A 12,436-nucleotide genomic window follows, 5' to 3' on the forward strand; every position below is an offset into this window, starting at 1 on the left:
ACTAGGGTCGTTGGTTCAAATCCCAACCATGGCACCACCTGCTTGGAGTTTGCATGTTCTCCCTGTGCCTGCGTGGGTTTCCTCCAGATACTCCGGTTTCCTCCCACACTCCAAAGACATGCTGGAAGGTGAATTGGCTCCTGTCTAAATTGTCCCTAGTATGTGTATGTATGAATGTGAGTTAGGGACCTTAGATTGTACGCCCCTTGAGGGTTAGGGACCTTAGATTGTACGCCCCTTGAGGGTCAGGGACCTTAGATTGTACGCCCCTTGAGGGTTAGGGACCTTAGATTGTATGCTCCTTGAGGGTTAGGGACCTTAGATTGTACGCCCCTTGAGGGTTAGGGACCTTAGATTGTACGCCCCTTGAGGGTTAGGGACCATAGATTGTACACCCCTTGAGGGTTAGGGACCTTAGATTGTACGCCCCTTGAGGGTTAGGGACCTTAGATTGTACACCCCTTAAGGGTTAGGGACCTTAGATTGTACACCCCTTGAGGGTTAGGGACCTTAGATTGTACGCCCCTTGAGGGTTAGGGACCTTAGATTGTACGCCCCTTGAGGGTTAGGGACCTTAGATTGTACGCCCCTTGAGGGTCAGGGACCTTAGATTGTACGCCCCTTGAGGGTCAGGGACCTTAGATTGTACGCCCCTTGAGGGTCAGGGACCTTAGATTGTACGCCCCTTGAGTGTTAGGGACTGATGTGAATGTACAATATATATGTAAAGTGCTGCGTAAACTGACGGCGCTATATAAGTATCTGACATAATAATTAATAAATCTGATTGGGTTGACATTTAGGGTAGGCAGTTGTTTAATGAGTGGCAGTTCATGGAAGGCACTGAATCAGGGCACTTGTGTGGAGGAAGCTGTACATTGTGCTCCATGAAATCATGGCTGAACATGTCCTTGGTATGTGTCCCGGTATTAGTCACCCGTGTTCCGGCTCCCATTGTACAGATCACGGCGGAGCTATGTCCATCAATCATAACGATGGTAATAATCGGCTGCTCCACATGTAGCCTCTGATAGTGGGAGAGGAATGTCAGACCTTTCATTTGATGAACAAACCCTCCTTCACTAGGGAGGGAGGGAGTGACACCCACTGTTGTTCAACCTGCTTTTGGGTAGCTGGCAGATTCTTGGAGGATGATGTCACTGCTTTCGTGACCAATGTGGAGCAGTGTCTGCTGGGTAATTAGTGGAGCTCCAGAGTTGTTAGGCCCACAAAAGCTGATGAAACCTCCGTTCAGCGTTCTTGTTTGTTTACCTTCCGCTTCTCACGTGACTACATTTCAAACTCCTACAAAACGCCCTTCTAGTGTTCGGCTTAGTTTACACTAGCGTGGAGAGCAGGCATTTGAGGGGCATTTTTAACGCCCCAGAATCATCTTGGACCTGGCTGATGGCATGTGTACTGCCTGCTCACATTCCTCTCTCTGCCTGAACAATGAGCATACAAGAGCCTGCGTATAGGCAGAGAAAGGGCTCATTCACACAAAGAGCAGGAGTTGCTTTTTTTTTTTTCTGTTTCAATGACTTTTATTGGTTCGAAGGGCCAGTTCTCACTACAAAAAACGCACTCCGGATACATTTTTGCTTACAGTTCGCACCACGCGCAGTTGCAGTGCAGTTTTGATGCAGCTTGCTGTGTTCCAGTATGGTTCTGTGCAGAAAAAATGCAGCATGGACTGGGAACTGACTGCACTGGTGTGAACTAGGGCCATTGAAATACATGGAAAACACTGTGCATGCATTTTTGATGCAGAAAAAAGAGCACTGAACTGCATCTAATGTGAACTAGCCCTAAGGGGCCGGTACTATAGAACTGCAGTCCAGATGCGTTCCGGATGTGTTTTTGCATGCGTGTTTGAAGCGTTCTGGTGCCTTTTTTGATGGGTTCCAGTGTATTTTTTATGCTTTCCAGTTCATTTTTTCCCCCTCTTTTTCTTCAATATAAATAGGGACATGTGCACTTTTGGTGCATTTTTGATGCGTTTTACTGCGCTCCAGTACAGTTCTGTGCAGAAAAAATGCAGCCTGTTCTACTTTTTTTTCCTGCAACCGAAACTGCAAGCACTGATGTGAACTATGACATTGACAACCAGATCATCTACTTTCTGTGCGTTTTGGATGCAGAAAAAAGCAACTGAAACGCATGGAGTGTGAACTGGCCCTAACAATTTTCAGAAACCTTTGCTTGAAAATTTGTGGTGCAGATACTTCAGCCAAAAAAACAGAGGGCCTGTTTTTTTTTTTTTTTTGTTTTGTTTTTTTGGAGCACGGTGGACCTGCATGCAGTCGAGACGCAATGACTGTACAGACTCACCCGCACATCTGCGTTTTGACAGTCATGTTAGGGACAGGCATGCAGTCCGAATACATTTGGTCTGCATTTGGGGCCTTGCACCCATCCCTGCATGCTTGGTAAACAGACGCTGTGTCTCCATTGGCTAACATAGGCTGCCTGCATGCAGCTTCGCGGTGCTCTGGCTCTTCGCGGTGCTCTGGCTCTTCGCGGTGCTCTGGCTCTTCGCGGTGCTCTGGCTCTTCGCGGTGCTCTGGCTCTTGCATGTTGCTGGCCTTGGCTACCATGATAAGGAGCCCAAATAGAAAGGTTTGCCTACTGCTGATCTATAGAGAAAGCGAAAGATGAAGACAGAGAGGGAGAGAAATAGAGATCAATATACGTTTTATATTAATCCCTATTTTTCTCCCTCTCTGTCTTCATCTTTCGAGTGACATATATATATATATATATATATATATATATATATATATATATATATATAGATACAGTGGGGATCGAAAGTTTGGGCACCCCAGCTAAAAATTTGTATTAATGTGCATAAAGAAGCCAAGGAAAGATGGAAAAAATCTCCAAAAGGCATCAAATTACAGATTAGACATTCTTATAATATGTCAACAAAAGTTAGATTTTATTTCCATCATTTACACTTTCAAAATAACAGAAAACAAAAAAATGGCGTCTGCAAAAGTTTGGGCACCCTGCAGAATTTATAGCATGCACTGCCCCCTTTGCAAAGCTGAGACCTGCCAGTGTCATGGATTGTTCTCAATCATCGTCTGGGAAGACCAGGTGATGTCAATCTCAAAGGTTTTAAATGCCCAGACTCATCTGACCTTGCCCCAACAATCAGCACCATGGGTTCTTCTAAGCAGTTGTCTAGAAAACTGAAACTGAAAATAGTTGACGCTCACAAAGCTGGAGAAGGCTATAAGAAGATAGCAAAGCGTTTTCAGATGTCAATATCCTCTGTTCGGAATGTAATTAAGAAATGGCAGTCATCAGGAACAGTGGAAGTTAAAGCAAGATCTGGAAGACCAAGAAAAATATCAGACAGAACAGCTCGCAGGATTGTGAGGAAAAACAATTCAAAACCCACGTTTGACTGCACGATCCCTCCAGAAAGATCTGGCAGACACTGGAGTTGTGGTACACTATTCCACTATAAAGAGATACTTGTACAAATATGGTCTTCATGGAAGAGTCATCAGAAGGAAACCTCTTCTACGTCCTCACCACAAAAATCATCGTTTGAACTTTGCAAATGAACATATAGACAAGCCTGATGCATTTTGGAAACAAGTTCTGTGGACCGATGAGGGTAAAATTGAACTTTTTGGCCAGAATGAGCAAAGGTACGTTTGGAGAAGAAGGGGCACAGAATTTAATGAAAAGAACCTCTGTCCAACTGTTAAGTATGGGGTTGGATCAATCATGCTTTGGGGTTGTGTTGCAGCCAGTGGCACAGGGAACATCTCACGAGTAGACGGAAAAATGGATTCAATAAAATTTCAGCAAATTTTGGATGGTAACTTGGTGCCATCTGTGAAAAAGCTGAAGTTAAAGAGAGGATGGCTTCTACAAATGGATAATGATCCTAAACACACCTCGAAATCCACGGGGGATTACATCAAGAGGCGTAAACTGAAGGTTTTGCCATGGTCTTCACAATCTCCTGACCTCAACATAATTGAAAATCTATGGATAGCCCTTAAAAGAGCAGTGCGTGACAGACAGCCCAGAAATCTCAAAGAACTGGAAGACTTTTGTAAGGAAGAATGGGCAAAGATACCTCAAACAAGAATTGAAAGACTCTTGGCTGGCTACAAAAAGTGTTTACAAGCTGTGATACTTGCCAAAGGGGGCAGTACAAGATATTAACTCTGCAGGGTGCCCAAACTTTTGCAGACGCCATTTTTTTGTTTTCTGTTATTTTGAAAGTGTAAATGATGGAAATAAAATCTAACTTTTGTTGACATATTATAAGAATGTCTAATCTGTAATTTGATGCCTTTTGGAGATTTTTCCATCTTTCCTTGGCTTCTTTATGCACATTATTAGCTGAGGTGCCCAAACTTTCAATCCCCACTGTGTATATATATATATATATATATATATATATATATATATATATATATATATATATATATATAATATTATTATTATTTTATTATTATTATTATTATTTTATTATTATTATTATTATTATATTATTATTATTAGTATTTTTTTTATTAGTATTTTTTTATTATAAGTATTTTTTATTATTATAAGTTTATTATAAATATTTTAATTATTATAAATATTTTATTAGTAGTATTTTATTAGTATTTTATTTTTTATTATTTTATTTAATTTTTTTAAGCGACACAGCCCTTTGGCCGAGTTTCCACTTGCATCACAGGCTGTTCTCTTAGTTACGCGCATTCTGAAGTGGCACTTTTCTTCTTGCCCACGTGACTCCTCCACCGTTCATATCTCCTCTGACACTCGGCATTGATATCTAACGTCATCAAGCTGCAGTGTACTGGGAGCCAGGCTGACATAAATAACATTTTTTCTTTTCTTTCTGTTGACTCAAACAGTTGCTTGTGGTTCCTCCTTGGTATTTGGTTTGGCTACTAGTACTGTGTTGGCATTATTGCCACAACAATTAAGCAGCTGCCATGTCAGGCAGAGCCAAGCTAGGCCTGATATCTCCATTATTATTATTATTATTATACAGGATTTATATGGCGCCAACAGTTTTCTCAGCACTTTACAATATAGTGGGAGACAATACAGCAACAATACAGTTCAATACAAGAGGGATAGGAGGGCCCTGGTCCTGGGAGCTTACAATCTCCATCCCACTACATGCTAAAGAGGACCGTTTCTTAAAGGGGAAAGCAGTCAGCTTAACGGAACTCCTTTTTCAATGGGTTTTTAAAAGCATTAACTTGCCTAAAGCTTTGTAAACGTTCATTCCATTGGCCACAATATGAACTTGTTCTGCCCATTGGAATGAATGCCCAAGCGCTTTTGATGCGCCTAGTGATAAAGCCCATTTTAAACACGTATTGAGGCACAGCAAGCATTTTTTGACACTGGAACACTGCTCTCCTGAATTCACTGCCCCCTCCGGGGTTTTTTTTATTTTTTTCTGCCTCTTTTCTACACCTACAAATGCCCATGTGTGCAGGGACACATAAGCTGACAAAAACAGGGGTGTCTAGCGGCATAAAAAAAAATAAAACCCCTCTTAAAGCAGAGTTCAAAATGTCCTGTGTGCATGAGGCCTAACAGTGGATTGACATTGTTGCTGTGGTATTGTGTGAGGCGATAAAGTCCAACTCTGACATTAGCCCCCCAAGCAACATCGGAAAACAGAAAGGCATCTCTGTCTGGGCTGTAATAACCACCCCCCAGTCCCAATCCGCCACTAAATGTTCTCCCTTTTCCAGGTTGTAAAAAACCTTTTTGTAAAGCCTGAGCTTAGCTAAAATCAAAAACAAAAAAAATTAGCACAAGGGACATAGCTTGGTATGATTTGTCCCTTGTGCTGATTTTTTTTTTTTATCCCTTAAAAATCTTCCTCCGTCGTTCTCTTCTTCCTGAAGTCACTGTCCAACCTCTCTACTTCATCCAATCAGAGAACCCTTTGCATTCATTGAGAAAATGCACAGTGGTCTCTGAATGGCACCCTTGAATGGCTGACCTTCTGTTGTGAGAATGCTGCGGGGCAACTGCTCAACACGGGACCCAAAAGCAAGCGGAGATCACAGGAGTAACAGTATCTGCTACAGTGATTTCCAGCTTCTAGGGGGATCCCACAGGTATGGTATGTACATACTGGACCAATGTAACAATGTATAGAATGTCCATACCCGGAGTTCTTCTTTAAACTTTGTGTCTGTTTCCTGATTGTAAAAGGTTTTCAGGTGTGTGGGGATAACCGATTGGTTGAGGTGTGGCAGAGGGTTAATCCCGCAGTGCACTGCAGCCTCCGCCTGCTTGGCAGGGCCGTATTACTCTCCACCTCTCTCCTGGACCTCTTCCATTTGGCTGCAGATATACGGAGGGAAAATAACCCCACGGATTCATTGTGGCCGTATTGTCCCCAGGAGCCCTTTTACCAGGCGGGTGATTCCTTCCCCTGATATCTGCCATCTTATCTCCTCCTGGCTTCTGGTTGGGGCCGCAGCTCTGAAGTTTTTTTTTGCTTTTGTTTTTTTGGGGGGGTTTTTTAAATAGAAAACTGTTCCGGACGTCGTAGCGCACGCAGGAATGCAAATCAGCGGCTGTGTCGGAAGTACTGTGACATTTTAATAATGCTAACCTTCTGCTTCAACTGAGCTGAATAAACAGAATTTTCCAGAAATGCCAGTAAACAATTGAGGCCGGGAGTTGGACGTCTCTTTTCAATCAATATTTATGGACCCGTTCCACTTACAGACTTTCTGCTGAATTTTGTTTTGACGGTCGTCTTTATTTTAGGAAGTTTATTTAAAGGATAAGTGCAATTCTGCAACAAACCCATATTTTATGCCGCCTGCCTCGCTCCCCCCCAGTCCCGTCCGCCGCCTCGCTCCCCCCCAGTCCCGTCCGCCGCCTCGCTCCCCCCCAGTCCCGTCCGCCGCCTCGCTCCCCCCCAGTCCCGTCCGCCGCCTCGCTCCCCCCCAGTCCCGTCCGCCGCCTCGCTCCCCCCCAGTCCCGTCCGCCGCCTCGCTCCCCCCCAGTCCCGTCCGCCGCCTCGCTTCCCCCCAGTCCCGTCCGCCGCCTCGCTCCCCCCCAGTCCCATCCGCCGCCTCGCTCGCTCCCTCCCCCAATCCCGACCGCCGCCTCGCTCGCTCCCTCCCCCAATCCCGTCCGCCGCCTCGCTCGCTCCCTCCCCCAATCCCGTCCGCCGCCTCGCTCGCTCCCTCCCCCAATCCCGTCCGCCTCCTCGCTCGCTCCCTCCCAGTCCCGTATGCCTCACTCCCCCAATCCCGTATGCCTCACTCCCCCAATCCCGTATGCCTCACTCCCCCAATCCCGTATGCCTCACTCCCCCAATCCCGTATGCCTCACTCCCCCCAATCCCGTATGCCTCACTCCCCCCAATCCCGTATGCCTCACTCAGTTTATACTGATCTTGGTACGATCCAAAGCTTTGAAGGGCAGAGGAGAGATCTGGGATCTAATAGATTGCTCAGCAAAGTGGACCTGTCACTGTCTATTGCAATGCAATCTAAGTGAATATTTACATTCCCTCAGATGACAAAAAAAGAAATTAAAGGGACAGTCTAAAATTAAAAAAAAAAAAAAAAGTCCCTGCATATGCGTCAGTCCTGTAATCATATGCAAACATCATTTGCGCAATTTTAAAGCGTGACATATTTGGTATCTATTTACTCAGCGTAACATTATCACTTAATGCAGAAAAACAAAATATAATACCCACTTGTTTGGTAAAATATAAAACTCATTAAATTGTTTTTTTTTTGAAAAACCGCTGCACAAATATCGCGTGACTAAAAAAAAAAAAATTGCAACACCCAACATTTTATTCTCTAGGGCCTCTGCTTAAAAATATATATATCGTTTGGGGGTTGTAAGTATTTTTCTAGCAGAAAACAATGATATAGGAGAGAAGTGTCAGAATAGGCTTGGAAGGCAACTGGTTACTCACCTCCCGCCTGCCATATAGTAATATGATGGACGCAAGGTAGTTACGTCCTTCTATTCTCACCACGCATGCACGGCTCAGGGAGCACGCAGCGTGGCGATCGGCGGTGCACTGTGTCCCTCGGACACAGCGGATCACTGATCACGGAAAGAGCTGAAGATGTCGGCTCGGTCATGTGATCAGCTGTGTCCAATCACAGCTGATCACATGCAAACAGGGAAATGCCGGTTATCGGCATTTCTCTCCCCACGAGCTGTCACACGTGTCCCCTCCGTGGAATGCCGGTAATCGGCATTCCACGGAGGGGACATGTACACTGATCATCAGGGCACTGATGATCAGTGTGCCCTGATGATCAGTGTAGCCCCAGCAGTGCCACCTGTCAGTGTCCATCAGTGCCTCGTGCCAGAGCCCATCAGTGCCACATCAATGCAACATATCAGTGCCTACCAGTGCACATCAATGCCACATATCAGTGCCCATCTGAGCTGCCTTTCAGTGCCACCTATCAATGCCAATCAGTGCCGCCTATCAATGCTGCCTATCAGTGCCATGTATCAGTGCTGCCTTTCAGTGCCCATCAGTAATGCCTGTCAATGCCCATCAGTGTTACCTATCAGTGCCTCCCCATCAGTGCAGCCTATCAGTGCCTCCTCATCAGTGCAGCTTCATTAGCGCACATTAGTGAAGGAGAAAAATCACATAACAAAAACTAAGAAAAAACATTTTTTTAAAAAAAATTTTCAGTGGTTTTCGGTTTGTTTAAGAAAAAATAAAAAACCCCGAGGTGATTAAATACCACCAAAAGAAAGCTCTGTCACAAAAAAAGATAAAAATTTCATATGGGTACAGTGTTGCATGACCGCGCAATTGTCATTCAAGGTGTGACAGCACTGAAAGCTGGAAATTGGCCTGGGCAGGAAGGGGGTACAAGTGCCCTGTAGGCTTGTGGTTAAGGGATCTATCTGTACGAAAGTGGAATTTAGCTACAGGTGGGGGGTCTGGGGGGGTTGGACAAGCCTCTGCATTTGTATGTGTTGCATACTCAGACAGTGAGATCTCTGGTCTTGAAGTGTTACTAAACCCAGGACCACTATATCTGGTCTCCCACAGTACACACAACATTGAAATGCAATTATAGTAAATATAAACTGCTAAATACCTTTTTTCATCAGTAGTTAGAGCAGTCTTGTGACTTCTATCAGTGTCCAGCTGAGCACTGATTAAAGCTTGTAGGAGTTTTCATTCTCTCCTGAGTGTCCTATGAGGCTGCATAACCCCTGACCCTCTGTCTGGACAGCACTGATTGGCTATGTGCTGGTCACATGCTCTTTCCCAAGAAAGAAAAACAAAAAAACTAGCCATACACCCCAAACTGAGCATGTGCAGCTTGCCCCCAAGGTTCTGTTCTATAAGCAGATGGATTGGGGACAGTAGAAAAAGGGAAGGATCAGAGAAGACGAGATCAAACCTCCTTTTTATACAATGCAGAGGATTAACCTCTTATTTTCCACAGTGAGTATAACAAGCATGCTTTACTGCATCTACAGACTGATTGTACTGCTGTGGGTTTAGTAACACTTTCATTCCTCACCACCTGGATGTTTGGGGTGATCCATCTTTTTCTGTTACATTCTCCATAATATGAGGTGAATAAACATCCATCTCTAATCTTCTACTTCTCTGCTTTCTGCACCACTCCTGTTTTCTTTTTAAATATATTCCCTCACCAGTCATGATGGGGGGCAGCTCTGACGTGACAGAAAAGCCCTGCTCCTCTGCCAAAATGGCTGCCCCCACACATGCAGAACAAGTCATGGTAAGTCAGTAACGGGGAAACGATCAGCTGCAGGGAGCATAAAGTATTGGTGTCCAGTCCTTCATCCTCTCATTTCATTTCTGTACAGCTTCCAGGTTTTACATCCTCCTAATGATAGTGAATTTCCTGTCTTCACAGGTCGCCTCAACTGGTGGACACAGGTGGACCCGTCATACCAGAGGCTCCTCCCTTTGGCAACGACAGGCGATGGGAACTGCTTGCTGCACGCGGCCTCTCTTGGTGAGTCTGCGTTTTATAGAACCGGAAACCAGAATTCAAAGCCTTCAGTCCCTGACTGTTCTCGCCTTCTTGTTTCAGGGATGTGGGGCTTTCATGACAGAGACCTCATGCTTCGCAAATCTCTCTACACTTTGATGGACAAGGGTGTGGAGAAAGAGGCGCTGAAGCGGAGATGGCGGTTTCAGCAAACTATGCAGAATAAAGAGGTATGGACGGGCACTTTCGGTTGGTGAGGTTTTACATTTGGTCCATATGTAAGTCACGATGGAATAGATTCCTTCAGCAGTTGTGGGATATGTGAAAGAATGGGGTGGAGTACAGTGGCTCCGCGGCATCCGTACATTTCCCAAATTTTACCCAACCTTTACAACCTGGTTAACCAGATCTTGACCGGCTACAGCGCGGCCTTCCAGTTCTAGGAGGGCGTCCTATAGATGTCCTTCCGGAACCACGCCTCTTGCGCACCCCCTAGGGCAATCATCCGGCGCTCGTGTGACCTGATTGCAGTAAAGGGCCAATCACAGCATCCCTTTACCATGTGGTCAGCTGTGTCCACTCACAGCTGATCACATCGTAAATAGATATGCCGATTTATTGGAAGTCTTTTCCTCACACTGTCAGAGAATGAGAAGAGCCAGTAACCAGCGATTGTGATGGGATGTTTACACTGATAATCAGGACATTGATCATCAGCAATCAACCAACTAGTGCTGCCTGTCAGTGCCTCCTCATCAGTGCCCATCAGTGCTGCCTGTCAGTGCCTCCTCATCAGTGCCCATCAGTGTTGCCTCGTCGGTGCCTCCTCATCAGTGCTGCCTCGTCAGTGCCTCCTCATCAGTGCCCATCAGTGCTGCCTGTCAGTGCCTCCTCGTCAGTGCCCATCAGTGTTGCCTCGTCAGTGCCCATCAGTGTTGCCTCGTCAGTGCCTCCTCATCAGTGCTGCCTCATCAGTGAAGAAGAAAAGTTACTTATTTTCAAAATTTTATAACGTAAACAAAGAAAAACCTAGTTTTCCTCCCAGTGTCCGAATGTCCACCGCAGTCCCGCTATGAGTCGCTGATAGCCACAATCGCTAGTAAAAATTAAAAAAAATATATATAATATAATGTATATATACCACCATTTGTAAACGCTATAACTTTCACGTAAACCAATTAATTTGCACATATTGGGATTTTTTTTAGCGAAGACACGGAGCAGAATACATTTTGGCCAAAATTTATAATGAAAATTTATTTTTTAAATCTTTTTACTGGACATGTTTAATAGCAAATAGTCCAAAATATTGTTTTGGTTTTTTTTTCCCTCAAAATTGTCGGTCTTTTTTTTTTTTATAGTGCAAAAAATAAAACATGCACAGGGGATCAAATACCACTGAAAGAAAGTTCTGTTCGTGGGAAAAAAAGGATGTACATTTCATTTGGGTGCATGACCGTGCAATTGTCAGTTAAAGTAACGCAGTGCCGTAGATGTCAAATTGGGAGCAGCAGACAAGTCCCAATTGACATGAATAGGACTGTGCCTGCATGCGGATGCACCCCCCTGCAGGAAAACCCGGCCTCGGTATGCCCATGTGAATGAGGCCTAAGAGTTTAAAAACAAAAATTCTACACAATTTTTTTTTTTTTTTTTTTTTTTTATCAGCCTTCATCCAATTTGATATAGCCAGACCAAGCTTGGTATTGGAAGCATCATTTTAATGAGAAAAAAAAAGACAAGCTGCTGACTAAAATTATACCTTTATATCTGTAACACAGTTAGTCTAGGTTCACACCTATGCAGGTTGTGTTTGATGCGATTTTGACTTGTTTTTGATGCGTTCTGTGGTGGTGGTGGTGGGGGGGGGGGTCGTTTTTTATTTATTTTGTTGTTGCTAGGCAGATTTTAAACACGAAACGCATAAAAAAACGCAATACATGCTTTTCTGCAGCGTTCCTATTGAAGTCTATAGAACCAAAAACGCAACATTTTGCGTTAAAAAAAAAAAAAAAAAAAAAGTCCCTGATCCTTTCCAAAAAGCCGGGTGAAAATGTGGAGATGTGAACCTGTCCCATAGGACATCATGGTAAATGGACTGCTGTGCGTTTCTGCAAAACGCTGCAGAAAACACTTACATATGAGCCTGGGGTGAATTGTTTTAAATTAGCACTGGTCAGGAAGAAGTGTTTGGTTTTTTTTTTTTTTTTTTTTTGAAGAAAATGAAGTTGTTCTAGACTGACGAAACCACCAAAAAGAAAACCTTGCTTGCCCCAAAAAGCTATTGCGTTGTATAATAGGGGCGTAGAGAGTGTGAAATTGGCTGTGGAGCGTAGCTGCTTCTTCTAGCTTCATTTACACTTTGGCGGATTCTTCCCTGAGCTCTATGATTCTGGCTGCTGGGAGGAAATACAAATGTCATTGTCCTTCTGACCGGCACCGCT

At 44.3% G+C, this 12,436-nt stretch overlaps 1 protein-coding gene across 1 annotated transcript in view; it reads left to right on the forward strand.

Annotated features, from left to right (window-relative positions):
• Nucleotides 1-12,436, forward strand: part of LOC149428530 (OTU domain-containing protein 7B-like) — a 55,222-nt gene that overhangs the window by 13,249 nt on the left and 29,537 nt on the right. The window contains exons 4-5 of the mRNA XM_089667296.1: nucleotides 9,915-10,016; nucleotides 10,095-10,222. Of these exons, the coding sequence (XP_089523422.1) occupies nucleotides 9,915-10,016; nucleotides 10,095-10,222 (230 nt within the window). The remainder of the gene's footprint in view (nucleotides 1-9,914; nucleotides 10,017-10,094; nucleotides 10,223-12,436) is intronic.

The sequence above is a fragment of the Staurois parvus genome, unplaced genomic scaffold (assembly GCF_062004578.1).
Source record: "Staurois parvus isolate SC_StPar_1 unplaced genomic scaffold, SC_StPar_1.0 ptg003158l, whole genome shotgun sequence".
Taxonomy (NCBI): Eukaryota; Metazoa; Chordata; class Amphibia; order Anura; family Ranidae; genus Staurois; species Staurois parvus.